The 14,889-nt window shown below is 45.3% G+C and overlaps 1 protein-coding gene across 1 annotated transcript; it reads left to right on the plus strand.

The window, feature by feature from the left end:
* Positions 1 to 11,074: 11,074 nt before the first annotated feature.
* Positions 11,075 to 13,464, plus strand: CCDC71L (coiled-coil domain containing 71 like). Its single transcript, XM_081879393.1, has one exon. It carries the CDS (start codon positions 11,873 to 11,875, stop codon positions 12,662 to 12,664), a length of 792 nt encoding a protein of 263 aa, XP_081735519.1. The 5' UTR covers positions 11,075 to 11,872; the 3' UTR covers positions 12,665 to 13,464.
* The last annotated feature ends 1,425 nt before the right edge of the window (positions 13,465 to 14,889 follow it).

A 14,889-nucleotide genomic window follows, 5' to 3' on the forward strand; every position in this document is an offset into this window, starting at 1 on the left:
GCTGCTTATGATGAAGTTTCCTCTCCTGGACAGTTTTTTTAAATTTATATTTTATATTGCATTTATATATTTTATGGATAGCACTATGTACATTATGTTGTCCTTACATTACCATATTGCCAACCTGCCAGTGGCCTTTTGACAAAGGATGGTATATAAATTTCTTTAATAAATATATAAAATTAAATATAAATATATAATAAATATAATGAAGGATAATTATGCACATGGGTGTTACAGAGAAAATGTAAAATAAAAAAATTCCTTCCAGTAAGTGTGCATGCACACGAAAGCTCATGCCTAGAACTAACTTAGTTGGTCTTTAAGGTGCTACTGGAAGGAATTTTTTTATTTTGTTTTGACTATGGCAGACCAACACGGCTACCTATCTGTAAGAGAAAATGTAGACGTTGGAGTCGACAAAATGAAATACAAAAAGTACAATCTGTGACTTAGTACTTAAGCGCATGCAGAATAAGAATTGCACCAATTGCTGAAAAAACAATCAGCATTGCTGAATAAATCCACAAATGTATTGGCACACAAAATCATTTAGTTATTTATTACTACATTTATATCCCACTTGTGCTCCAAGGAGCTCAACGTAGTGCACATGCTTCTCCTGCTCCCCATTTTATCCTCACAACAATCCTGAGAATTATATTTGGCTGAGAAGCTATGCTTGGCCTGAGGTCACCCAGTGAGCTTCACTGCTGAGTGGAGAGTTGAACCCAGTTCTCCTAGTGCAATGCTCTAGCTAAGGTACGATAATACGATACAATACAATAATCTTTATTGTCATTGTCCCATACAGAACAACGAAATTGGAAAAAAATCTACATAAGATATTCAAAAACCAACAAGCATCCTATCCCAGCTATCCCAACCTGGTTAGCCCCCTAAAAACTCTGATGGTGGTGCCCCGCAAGACGAACGCCTCGCAAGACGGAAAACCCGCTAGACAAAAGGGTTTTCCGTTTTGGAGGCGCTTTGCAAAACAAATTTCCCTATGGGCTTGCTTCGCAAGACAAAAATGTCTTGCGAGTTCCTGCGGGATTTTTTCCCTCCCCCCCCTTTTTCTAAGCCGCTAAGCCGCTTATCAGCTGATCTGCTAAGCTGATAAGCCGCTAAAAGCCGCTAAACCGCTAATAGCGCTAATCCGCTATACTGTCAATGGGCTTGCTTCGCAAGACAAAAAAACCGCTACACGAAGAGACTCACGGAACGGATTAATTTCGTCTTGCGAGGCACCACTGTACCCCATTTTTAAATATAGTGTACTCCCATAGAGACTCCTTACACTGCGTTTAAAACCAAAATCGCATTTGGATAGAAACTGTTTCTCAGGTGGCTAGTCTTTATAACCCTGTACCTTCTTCCAGAAGGTAGAAGCTGAAAGAGATCATTTCCGGGGTGCGCACTATCCTGCGCTATCTCTGCCGCTTTCTTATGGCACCTGGAAGCATAGATTTGATCCAAGGTGGGAAGAGTGCACCCAATTATTCTCTCCGCAGTCTTTACAACCCTGGACAGCATTGGGTTTTCCTTGACCATGCAGCTCCCAAACCACACACACAGACCATAAGTTAATACACTCTCCACAGTACAATGGTAAAATGCCATCAACGGGTCCTTTGAGAGATTGTTTTTCCGGAGGATTATCAGAAAATATAACCTCTGCTGTGCTCTCTTCATCAGGTCTTTGCTGTTTTCTCCCCAGGTTAGGTCATCTCTCAACTCCATTCCCATAAATCAAAACACCGAGACCTGTTCCAGGCTGTACTAAACTGTCTTTCTCTTCAGAACCAAATGCATAAAATTTAACTTCTTGATAAACTGTAATTCAGTAGTTTCCACACTGGAGTTTATTTCTGAAGTTCCTTTGTTCAAGGATGGCTGTCTTCTGGTCAATCACAGAGTGTTCTGGGTCACTAAAGGAGTTAATTGCTTTAATGTTCTGTGAAAATTTATTTGTTTAAGCTTTCACTGAGGTGTGACTCAGTCAGTTATAAAATATTATTTGTATGACTGAGAAAGTTGGTGGGTTTTCTTAGTTTGTAAGAACAGGTTTTTGGCTTTTAGAGCTTGTAGGAATTGTTTTAATTGTTTTTAGAATTTGTTCCATCTTATTTGCAATCCCACTCTACACCATTTTGATGGCCTCGGGCTGTGAATGGGTTTATAAATTATTGAAATAAATATCTCATTAGTAAAAGAAATCATCATTCCACAGGGTTGATAAAATCGATACACACACCAAGTGTTTGTCAGTCATCCCAAAGCCTTTCTATAATAATAATAATAATAATAATAATAATAATAATAATAATAATAATAATTTATTGTTTGTACCCCGCCCATCTGGCTGGGTTTCCCCAGCCACTCTGGGCGGCTTCCACAGAAACAAAAAATACACTAAAATATCACACATTTAAAACTTCCCCGAACTTCCTATTCACTGGAAGGTGGAGTATTTGTGAAACCCTTTCATTCCTTAGCATCTGGGTAGATACCCGAAGAAGGCAAAAATAAGATACAGTACTTCCCTCAGACACAGCAAGGTTTTCCTGCACAGAACCCACTGGAAATGGGATTGCACTCAAATGTTGGGATTCCAAACAAAGGCAGGCTATGTTTATCAAAACAGAATCCTTTTCTGGAATCCACCAGGATTTAAGATTTCAGAGGTGCAAGAATAAGCACCTGAGTGATAGCTCCAAAAACCTGGGCAGAGTGTCTACCAGCAATACTGAGAACAGGGAAGGAGAATTATGGAGGACTCAAAGGGAAATTTGTTGAGTTCAGGGGTTCCAAGGCAGCTCTAGTCTTTGATTACAATGACTCAGGGTGATCCTGGAATGTGCACAAGACCACCAGGTACACAAAAGAGAAACCACTGTCTTGTTCTTGTTGAAGATGGAGTTTGAAGATGTACTCAAAATCTTGGAACTCTTCATAGCTAGCCAATGGGAGATTGTGTTCTTTGATTAGATTAGGAACTGGAGAATGGGTAAATAATCCCTCTTAATTACATTAAGAGGTCACTCCCAAGAAAATAGTGGGTGGGGACATTTCCTTGTCCATTTCAATAGAGTGTTTCCACAAGGGCAGTTTATCTCAGTTTGCAAGATTCTTTCCAGACTTGTTGACCTTTCCAGACAAAAAGACAACTTTTTCAGCAACGAGCACACAAAATGGTGGTGGAATGGTGTTGCCCAGCAACAAGTTATAACATTAATACATTTGTTGATTTGTGCATTGTGTGTGTGTGTGTGTGTGTGTGTGTGTGTGTGTTTAAAGCATAGAATATTATAGATGTCAGATGATAAGCCAAATAGCAGCTTCCTCAGGATCATGAATTGCAAACAGGCAAAGCAGAGTGGTACTGTTCCAGTTTTCCTTTGGGGCTGGTCCTACAGTCTTAACACTGTAAAGCACTTTAAGCCATTGCAGACTGATGGCAGTGGAGGAAGAAACTTGAACCATGATTTTTGACAGCAGCAGTTGCTTCCAAAGCCTTTGAGAAAGAGCAGTCTCTCTGCTGGAATTTCAGCAGCAGTGGATTGTCTCCAACTAAGTTCTCTAACTTAGTTATGCCTATTAATTTCAATGGGTCTGCCCAGAGTATGACAAATATTGGGCACAACCCGGTACTATAAAAGTCCACAAGGCCCCACCTTTTTCTTCAGTGCTAGTTCTCTAGCCTGGGCAAGGGGACTGTGGAATTTAGGGCTCAGCCCTGGATGTAGACATAACTACATTTATATCCTATCTTTCTGGGATAGGATAGAAGACTCACACAGTTGTGTAATGATGTGTGCATTCAATAGCAAGTAGGATTTCACATTCAACACACATGACGTAGACAAGAGGAATGGGCAAAGGGATGACTACAGCTCATGGGTGGGAGAAAGCCCTCTGGAACAATATCTCACCCACTTTTTCTCTGCCTATGACTACAATGAGAAAACATGTGTCTGTTTTCCCTTCTGCACAAGTAATGAAAGGCATATACACATGACTCTGCCTTGTTATATAACCCAACAGTTCCAAATGCTCAGACACCAAGCTAACAATGTAATCTCATGATATTTTCAGCAAGGACCAAAGTTCATGATTACACCCTTGCATGTCTCAGGATGCCCGCATACTACTAAAAAATCCACTTTTTTCTCTTCTGAAACATCCTTCCTGATAAAGAACTGAATGACCCAGCTCTGCATGGGAACAGTGACCCAGTAAAGGTAAAGGGACACCTGACCATTAGGTACAGTTGTGGCCAACTCTGGGGTTGCGGTGCTCATCTCACTTTATTGGCCAAGGGAGCCGGCGTTTGTCTGGCGAACCAGAGCAATGCACGGAAACACCGTTTATCTTCCCGCCAGAGCGGTACCTATTTATCTACTTGCACTTTGAGGTGCTTTCAAACTGCTAGGTTGGCAGGAGCAGGGACCGAGCAACGGGAGCTCACCCCGTCGCGGGGATTCGAACCACTGACCTTCTGATCTGCAAGTCCTAGGCTCTGTGGTTTAACCCACAGTGCCACCTGCATCCCCAGTCACCCAGTACTGACAACCATATTACCATGTGGCCGGGCTTCTGACCATATAATTGTTTGATCAACTAGATTAATACGTACACTGTCCAATCTTTTGTCTGCCACAAATGTGTGGTAAAAGTTGGGAGCTTTAGCAAGTGTTGGCACATTCCCAGGTGATTTAATGGTCATTTGCCTTAGTAACCCATGTCTGATTATGTTGAGTTGTGGAGGTATTTACCCAAGCTAGAGTCTTACAACCACGGTTGTCCTTTAAGGAACAGCTTATCTTTTGGGTTTTTTTCTTTCAATGGTTTTCAGATCTCAAGCAGCAATACAGTGGTACCTCAGGTTACAAACACTTCAGGTTACAGACTCTGCTAACCTGGAAGTAGTACCTCGGGTTAAGAAATTTACCTCAGGATGAGAACAGAAATTGTGCAGCGGTGGCAGCGGGAGGCCCCATTAGCTAAAGTGGTACCTCAGGTTAAGAACAGATTCAGCTTAAGAACAGACTTCCGGAACAAATTAAGTTCATAACCAGAAGTACCACTGTACTACTTGTCAACTCAGAAGTAAGCCCCATTGGACTTACTCCCAAGTAGGTATGCAAAGGTCGGTGGTTCGAATCCCCGCAACGGGGTGAGCTCCCATTGCTCAGTCCCAGCAGTTGCCAACCTAGCAGTTCGAAAGCACGTCAAAGTGCAAGTAGATAAATAGATAAGGTGGGAAGGTAAATGGCGTTTCCGTGCGCTGCTCTGGTTTCGCCAGAAGTGGCTTAGTCATGCTGGCCGCATGACCCGGAAAAACTGTCTGCAGACAAACGTCGGCACCCTCGGCCAGTAAAGCGAGATGAGCGCTGCAACCCCAGAGTCGTTCACGACTGGACTTAACTGTCAGGGCTCCTTTACTTTACCTTTTTTAACTTTTACTCAGAGTAGACTCATGGAGATTAATGGACCCAATTAGTCATGTCTGTTAATTTCAATGTGTCTGTTCTGAGAAGCATTAACATTGATACTCGGAAGTAAATCCTGTTGAATTTAATAGGGCTTACCCCAAGGTAAACCACGTTAAGATTTAATCCTTAGTTCTGAGTAAACATGCACAGGTTCTGCTGTCTATTTTTTGTTCCATACCTTATTTTGAAAGATACAGTAGTTATCATGAGGTAGTTTTAAATATTCATGGGGAATCTAGTCTGGTTCAAGTTTACTTATTTTTAATGGGAAACTGTTGCCATAGCTATAACATTACGGTTCTGAATAGAATATGAGAATTTGTGCATTATATATATTTACAGTTGCAATCGAAATTATTCAACTCCCATTGCAAATTGGGTTTATTATCAAAATTTGCAGACTTTCAGCTGTTTGCAATGAGCAAATCAAGCAAAAGCAATTGAAATAGCTAAACACAATGGATGCTTCAAGTGGTTTCCCCAAATTCAGCTGAAACTGGAACAGCAACACAAATACAACAGGTGTTGCCTCAGGCACACCTGATGCAACTAATCAAGGGCTTCTTAGATGTGCTTCAGCTGCAACACATGAAATATCTGAGCTGGATTCAGGTGTCAGAAGCAGGGAAAATCTGGACATATGGAGTGTAGATTTTGCCAAATTCCCTTAAAAATAGGCTCAATTTCTTTTGAGATTTTGCAAAAGAAGTTCAACAACTTTGGCAAGACTAAAACTAAAAAAAAAAGCTCAACAACTTTTGTGTCCGGAGGTTTGTGGAGTGTCAAATTTGACTGAATGTCAGAAATATGGCCAAGTGCAGAGCAGTGTTAGAAACAGAGCTATGAAAGCTGGGAGCTAAACAGCACCTTAAACCTAGGTTATGGGCGCCACAACGGAATGTCTAAGTGCGCTTGTTTATAACAAGAATACAGTGCTGAAAATGAATGTACCTCAGCTAAAATCTTACAATTTTTTACATGGTCTAGTCATCATCTGAAGACTGCAAAAAAAAAAAAAAAAAAAGCCATGCTTCCCCCGCCCGCCCCGCTAATATTCTTAAAAGGGTCTCTTCTCCAGTCTTCAAAGGAGCTGGAAGTGGGGAGGCTGAAAAAGGCCCTCCTTTCCTTCCACTGCAGTTTTAATCTGAAATCTTAGGTGCAGTACTGCTCTCAGAGCTCAGAAATGGCTCGTGCTGATGAAATTGCCTGTCGCAAAATGCGCCTAGAACAACGGGAGTTTCGAACACTGGTCAAGAGAATGGTAAGAGAAGAGATAATCACCCTTCATAAGCAAGGGGCAGGATACAAGAAGATAGCAAAGACACTGAATGTTCCTAGAGACACTGCTGGAAGCATAGTTTGCAAGTTCAGAGGAACAGTGGTTACACTACCTAGACAGGGCAGAAAAAGGAAGCTATCTGTGGAAGCAACCAGATTTCTGAGAAGATGGCCTGGGAAAAACCCTCAAGTGACTTCAAATGAGCTGCAGCAAGACTTGGAGGCAGCAGGGACTTAGATTTCAGTGAACACAGCCAGCCACAGACTAAACACATACGCCTTCCATGCCAGAACTCCAAGACGTACACCACTACTGACCCAAAAGCACAACAAAGTACCGTATTTTTTGCTCTATAAGACTCACTTTTTCCCTCCTAAAAAGTAAGGGGAAATGTGTGTGCTTCTTATGGAGCGAATGCAGGCTGCGCAGCTACCCAGAAGCCAGAACAGCAAGAGGGATCGCTGCTTTCGCTGTGCAGTGATCCCTCTAGTTGTTCTGGCTTCTGAGATTCAGAATATATTTTTTCTTGTTTTCCTCCTCCAAAAACTAGGTGCGTCTTATGGTCTGGTGCATCTTATAGAGCGAAAAATACGGGTAAGTTCTAATATGAGCAAAATCATATAAATAAGCCACAGAAGTTCTAGGATTCTGTTCTGTGGAGCAATGAAACAAAATTTCTCAGCCCCATGGATCAATGTTATGTCTGGAGGAAGAAGAATGAAGCATACACTGAAAAGAATACAATGAAGAATGGTGGAGGCTCAGTGATGCTCTGGGGCAGCTTTGCATCCTCTGGCACTGGAAACTTGCAGTGTGTAGAAGGCAGGATGGATTAATTGAAGTATCAGGAAATCCTAGGAGGAAATGTCATGCCATCTGCGAGGAAGCTGACGCTTGGGCGTCATTGGACCTTCCAACAGGACAATGATCCCTAGCATCCCTCAAATTCCACCAAGACTTGGTTGTAGAAGAAGTCCTGGCAGGTGGCCATTTCAGTCACCTGACTTGAACCCCATAGAAAATCTCTGGTGGGATTTGAAGAAGGCGGTTGCAGAACGCAAACCCAAGAATATTACTGAACTGGAGGCCATTGCTCATAAGGAATGAGCTAAGATTTCTCAGGGACTCTGCCAGAAGCTGGTCTGTCTGTCTATGCATTGCGTTTGCAGCTGGGCATAGCAGCAAAAGGCTGCTCCACTGAGTACTAAAGATGCTTGCCATGAAGGGGTTGAATAATAGTGAGATTGTAGAAGCCAGGACAAATTCCAATTTCAGCTGAATTTGGGGAACCACTTGAAGAATCTGTTGTGCTGAGCTATTTCAATTGCTTTTGTTTGATTTGCTCATTGCAAACAGCTGAAAGTCTGCAAATTTTGACAATAAACCTGATTTGCAACGGGGATTGAACAATTTTGATGGCAACTGTATATATGCATTTTTTTACTTGGAGGTGCAAAGCGAATACTATTTTTTAAGTTTTTCTTGCTTAAAAATTGTTTTCATTGTGCTAGTGTTGCATGCTCATTGCACATGGAAAATATGTGCATAATTTAGAATTGCACACAAAAGGTGGCTTCACAGGCTTAAAAGCAATAATGACAGACATTTTTCTTAAGAATGACATCAAAGAGGGGAATATGTCTTATTGACCTGCTTGCTCATACTGCTAATGTTACTGTTCCAAACTTTAAAGTCAGCAAGAGCAGAAGAAACCATAAAAACAAACAGGCCAGGAAATAGTGAGATAACTGTGCAGCAATGCATGGAGGGATAGGCAGCGTTTGAAATTTGCCAGGCGCCAGCTGCATTTTGCACCTGGCTATCAGCCACTTGCGACCAAGCGAAGATGCCTGGGCGCCCAGATGCTGCCTGATGTCTCCCCCATCTGGAATTGCATGCCTGGGGATCTTTGCACTTGGGCTGTTTTCACACACTAATACCCCATCCTGTAGAATTAGATCCATTATATTTTATCTGCACAATCAGAATGAATTTCAGGAACCAAAAAGTCATAATGAAAAAGACAACTTTTGAACCGTCTGGTCCAAAAATGGCAACCAGGCATCTCATTTTGGCAACTGTAACCCTGGTGTAAGGAGCCATTTGGCGCTTAGCTTATATATCTGAATTTCTAACACTGTGCTCAGAGTGGCTGGGGCAACCCAGTCAGATGGGCGGGGTACAAATAACAATAAAAATAAAAATAAATTGCCCCCCCTCTCAGACCTCCCCCCCCACCAGCTCAAATGCAGTGCTCACTTGCCAAGCTTTGTGCTCCATTGAGTTGCATACACACTGCACTTTTATAAGTTTAAAAACAAAAATATGCACTTTTATCAATTAAAAAAGAGCAGAGTTGGAGTATAAATTCTGTCTTCTCTGCTAGTCCTGCCCCCCTGGCCTGGCAAGACACCCAACCTAAGCTAAAGTAATATTTTTTTATTTTTCCAACTGATTACAATAGACAGATCTCACATCCTGGGATGGAAAGAGTCTGCCAAAACCAGGAAGTTCAGGTTGTGAGTCTACCCATCCCTCAATGAACTGCTGCACAGCTTTGTCACTACTTCCTGGCTTCTCTGTTTATGTGCAATAATGATTATGGACTACCTGTAATTACATATGACACCTTTGGGCAAAGAACAACTATCAAAGATAATAAATAAGTAAATAGGTGTTGCCTGAAGAGCTCATCTGTCTGGAGCCAATTGCCATTTGGTTTTATTAGATGAGAGGTATACTATTGTTCTTGGCCAATTATAATTTTCTAAACTTTTGTTACCTTTCCCTCTCTCAGAGATGGGTAACTGTGGAACTCCAGAAGGTTCTGGACTCCAGTTCCCATCATCCCTGACCATTGGCCATGCTCTTGGTCTGGAGGGCAGATTCACCATCCTTGAAAGCCATCTCAGTTCTCTGATTCCTTTATGTAGCCCCCAAACAGGACCAAGCAGAAGAGGGAGGTACCAGGCTCTGCTTATGGGTTTCCCAAAGGCATCCGGTTCGCCACTGTGAGAACAGAATGCTGGACGAGACATGGCAAAATGTCCCAAACAGCCTAATAGGGACTGAATGTGCTGAATAGCCCTGGAATGCTGACTGACTTGGGGTGTGTGGACGACCCCCAAAAAATGATGTAGGAAGGCAAACAGAATGGAGTATCACAGAAGGCATGACTGACCGACTGGACCATTTTGGGGGCATGCCCTCCTTATGCTATCTGCTTTTTAATCAATATTATTGTACCATTACGTTTTCATGTTGGTAGACTGCCTACCACTAATGATGATGATGATGATGAAAGAACAATTTATTTAAAAAATTACACCAAATAAAATTAAAAATGCAAGAACTTTTTAAATTTTGCTAGAGATATTGATCGTGTTGAGGTTCTCCATTCTGCTGAGCCAGAAAGGTTAAGAATGGGGCACAAGAATCTCTAGACATACCAATCTACTGAGGCAAACCAGCACATGCAATTATTATCCTTTAAGGGCACGCATATCTCCAATTATCATCAGATTAGTATAACAATGAATGAGAGGCACAAATACAAGATGGGTGACACCTGGCTTGAGAGCAGTACATGTGAAAAGGATCTAGGAGTCTTGGTTGACCACAAACTTGACATGAGCCAACAGTGTGACACGGCAGCTAAAAAAGCCAATGCAATTCTGGGCTGCATCAATAGGAGTATAGCATCTAGATCAAGGGAAGTAATAGTGCCACTGTATTCTGCTCTGGTCAGACCTCACCTGGAGTACTGTGTCCAGTTCTGGGCACCACAGTTCAAGAAGGACACTGACAAACTGGAACGTGTCCAGAGGAGGGCAACCAAAATGGTCAAAAGCCTGGAAACGATGCCTTATGAGGAACGGCTAAGGGAGCTGGGCATGTTTAGCCTGGAGAAGAGGAGGTTAAGGGGTGATATGATAGCCATGTTCAAATATATAAAAGGATGTCACATAGAGGAGGGAGAAAGGTTGTTTTCTGCTGCTCCAGAGAAGCGGACACGGAGCAATGGTTCCAAACTACAAGAAAGAAGATTCCACCTAAACATTATGAAGAACTTCCTGACAGTAAGAGCTGTTCGACAGTGGAATTTGCTGCCAAGGAGTGTGGTGGAGTCTCCTTCTTTGGAGGTCTTTAAGCAGAGGCTTGACAACCATATGTCAGGAGTGCTCTGATGGTGTTTCCTGCTTGGCAGGGGGTTGGACTCCATGGCCCTTGTGGTCTCTTCCAACTCTAGGATTCTATGAATGCTTATAAGCTACATTGTGGTTTTTTGTTTTTTTCCCCTATTTAGTTCTTCCTACGTCTTAAGGGCAAGCTTTTGAATTTCAACGTGAATTCCAACCAAAGAAATATAAAATGGCACCCAATTTCCCCTCACATGATGTTGTTCTAGGAAACCATCACGGTTTGCTTCAAGGAAGTGGGGACCTAGAAATGGAGATTATATGCAAGGAGGCCTTCTCTTCTTTTGTGGAACCAGCAAAGGCAACAAGATGATGCCAGATTGGAGTGTTACAAATCCCCTCATCCTAAACTGGGAAGCAGACCCCCCTTCACTGGTTGAGCCTGGAGGCCCCCAACTCCAAGTCTCTTCCAAGCAACACCCTCCCAGACGTTTCCGCGACGGCCCCGCACCCCAAGCGGGGCCTGGACGGGGCGGGCCTCCGCCGCGTGATGCCGTTCAAACGTGCCAATGGAGGGCGGCGGAGGCGTGTCAAGCGCGCCCTCCCCGCCCGGGGCTTTAAAAAGAGCACCATTTTGTGCCGGCTAGTCCGGGAGGCGGCGGGATATCGCTTGGCGTGGTCCGCCTTGGGGAGCGAGAGAAGTTGCGCCCCCCGCGAGGGGACCCAAAGAAAGAGCGAGGCGAAGAAGGGGGGGCGGAGGAGGAGGAGGAGGAAGGAAGGCGCCTCCTGCTCCTCCTCTTGGGGGAAGAAAGAGGCAGGAGGCGGCGGCGGCGGAAGAGAGCAGCCGGAGCTGCTGCGCGCAAAGTCCCTCGGCCGCAGTAGCTGCTCGACGGCAGGCGGCGGCGCTGGAGAGACCCAGAGGGAGCCGCCGGCGCCGCCGCGGCGCGAAGAAGGCGATGAAGCCCCACGGAGCTGCCGCTGCCGACAGCCATGGAGCCGCCCCCGCCGCCGTCAGGGGCGCGCCGGGCTCGGAGGCGGAGAAGGTGGTGCACTCGCGCTCGCAGGCGCTGCTCTTTTTGGGCGGCGGCACGAAGGCGCTGGGCGACGCCTTCAAGCTGCTGGTGCCCAAGTCGACGGAGTTCATGAGCTCGGACGCCGAGCTGTGGAGCTTCCTGTGCAGCCTCAAGCACCAGTTCTCGCCGGTCATCCTCCGCAGCAAGGACGTCTACGGCTACGCCTCGTGCCGAGCCTCCGTGCCGGACCTGTCCCGGGGCTTGGCGGCGGCGGCGGCGGCGGCGCAGGGCAGGAGGGAGCGGCCGTGGAGGAGAGCCGCCGCCAGGGGGAGGCGCTTGCGGGTCGCCGCCGCCGGAGGAGGAGGAGGCGGCGGCGGCGGCGCGAAGAGAGCGGCCAAGAAGCGCTGCAAAGAAGGCGTCGAGCTTGCCCGCTGCGCTTCCGACGGGCGCCCGCCGCAGCAGCAGCAGCAGCCCTCGGTTCCCGGCCCGGCAGCTGCGCCCTTGCCCGCGGGGACTCTCTTGGAGGGCCGGTCCCTCGGGAGCATCGGGCAGGCGGCCGCCCCCCGCCCGCCGGACTCCTTCCCCTCCGTCCCGGTGCGCGGGAGCGTGTGGAACCGGCGCAGCTTGGAGGCCACCCGCCGGAGGGCGCGGCGCCTCTTGGGGGTCGACCTGGCGCCCGTCGTGAGACTCCGCCGCTTGCCGCTGGTCGGGCGCCGAGGAGCGGGCGCCCCTTGAAGGACCCGCCCCAGGCACCGGGCTTGGGGGGGGGCGTTGAACCGGGATCGTGGTGTGTTTTTTTGGGGGGGGGGTTCTCCTCTCCTCGCCAGCCGCGACGTAGCGAACAAGCGAAGGGAGGCGCGTGGCAGTCACCTGTTTACAATGACTTTGGTCCGGATTGGGTCGTCCTTACCAATTCAATGAACTGCACTTTAGGGCGAAGTCTTGGGAGGACTGTCGCCCCCTTTTCCCCATCTGGACTGGAAGGCCGCCCACAGCTGGCTGCTCGCCCCACGAGCTACAGGGGGGGAGCCTTTTCTACTTACCTTGGATAACCTTGGGCTGAGGAGGAGGCAAGAAATGCAATCTGGTTTTTCCTTTCCTTTCGAGTCACTTCTTCTTTCTTGCCATTGGGCTACCTCACTCACGAATTTGGCAAAGAGATCACTTGTTGCTCTCCCCCCCCCCCCCCACTTTTCCAAAGGAACTTTGCTATCAGTTTAATGCCAATTTCCCCCCTCTAAGAAGTAGCCAATGGACTATTATATATGACTTTTTGTGCAATTGCACTAGATGCTCAGGGTTACTTGAATATGCTAAGTGTTTCCAGTTTCAGATAACGGGACTTAAGCTTTTGACCAAGGATGCTCAAGGAATGAAGACTTAATTAACAGCTCGCGGCTTATTGGATGGTGCAAAAATGTTTTGCTCCTTTTTGTTTTTGTTTTGTACATGAGTTGGACTTTGTGATAACAAACTTTCAATATAATAATGGTTGAATGTTTTGTATGTAATAAAGTTTTATAGTTGAAATTTAACTAGTATTTCTAATAGTTTCTAAAAATGAGAATTGTATTGGATACTTTGTTTTATATAATCTTTACTTTAGAGAAGCTCTCAAGCTAAGTGAAAACTAATAAAAGTGTAAGAAGTAAGAATTTGCTTCTACAGTTTAATTTATTAAGAATGTTTGGGCTGGACTACAAGGTGTTAAGGTTCATTGAAAGTGTTCACAGGGCGACAAGTTCAGCAAGATCACTAAAATACAGGAGCAAGTAGGAATTTTAGATTGTTTGCTACCTTTAAAAAACCAATGTTGTGGCTATTCAGAATTGCTGTTCTGGCCACCTTCTATTCCCCTTAAAATCTGATTGGAAATACAAAAAGCCATTGATCTTCAATGTGCTTACAGTTTAAAATAATCTGTGTGGCCTTGACATACAATACATACAATTCAGTGGTGCTTGCTCCCAGGTAAGGGTTAGGGGGCCGTCTAAATGCTGAGCTCATTGTGAGCATTTCTATTTCAAACGACTTTTCCCAAATTTGTAGACAAGGGTAGGAATATAGGATAATGCACCAGCAGCAGCTTTGTCCAAGCAGTAAATAAAACAGGCCTGTTAGCCAAACTTAAAATTCCAGGAGCTGTATTTTAGTAATGGCCGTGTGTTACCCACCACAATAAATGTGCATTTGCAGGCATAGGCCAACTCAGGCCCTCCAGATGTTTGGGACTACAGTTCCCATCATCCCTAGCTAACAGGACCAGTAGTCAGGGATGGTGGGAATTGTAGTCCCAGACTTCTGGAGGGCTGGAGTTTGCCCATGCTTGTGTTAGGGGAGCCACATAAAGCTTTACCGACATATAATGGTGGTAGTTAAGCAAGAGATGAGCTGCTCTCGTTTGGATGCATGGCTGTTTGCATGAATTCACACTGTATCTTTCTTATCCATGAGTTGGAGCCTTCTCTCTCTTGCCTGCTTTGGAGCAACAAGGCTTTTGCAAAGCTCCAGATTGGAACTTCTTTCATTATGATAACAGTTGGAATCGACTTTTGGGAAGAATATACAACTGCATTTATAATGCACCACCCGTTGAGGAGAAAGCCGGAACTGGTTGCAAAGAAGAGCAAGCCCAGAATTGCACTGGCTTTTTTAGCTGCCGCGTCACACTGTTGGCTCACCACAAACTTGACATGAGCCAACAGTGTGACGCGGCAGCTATAAAAGCCAATGCAATTCTGGGCTGCATCAATAGGAGTATAGCATCTAGATCAAGGGAAGTAATAGTGCCACTGTATTCTGCTCTGGTCAGACCTCACCTGGAGTACTGTGTCCAGTTCTGGGCACCACAGTTCAAGAAGGACACTGACAAACTGGAACGTGTCCAGAGGAGGGCAACCAAAATGGTCAAAGGCCTGGAAACGATGCCTTATGAGGAACGGCTAAGGGAGCTGGGCATG

The sequence above is a fragment of the Podarcis erhardii genome, assembly GCF_964252035.2.
Source record: "Podarcis erhardii genome assembly, chromosome: 10".
NCBI lineage: Eukaryota > Metazoa > Chordata > Lepidosauria > Squamata > Lacertidae > Podarcis > Podarcis erhardii.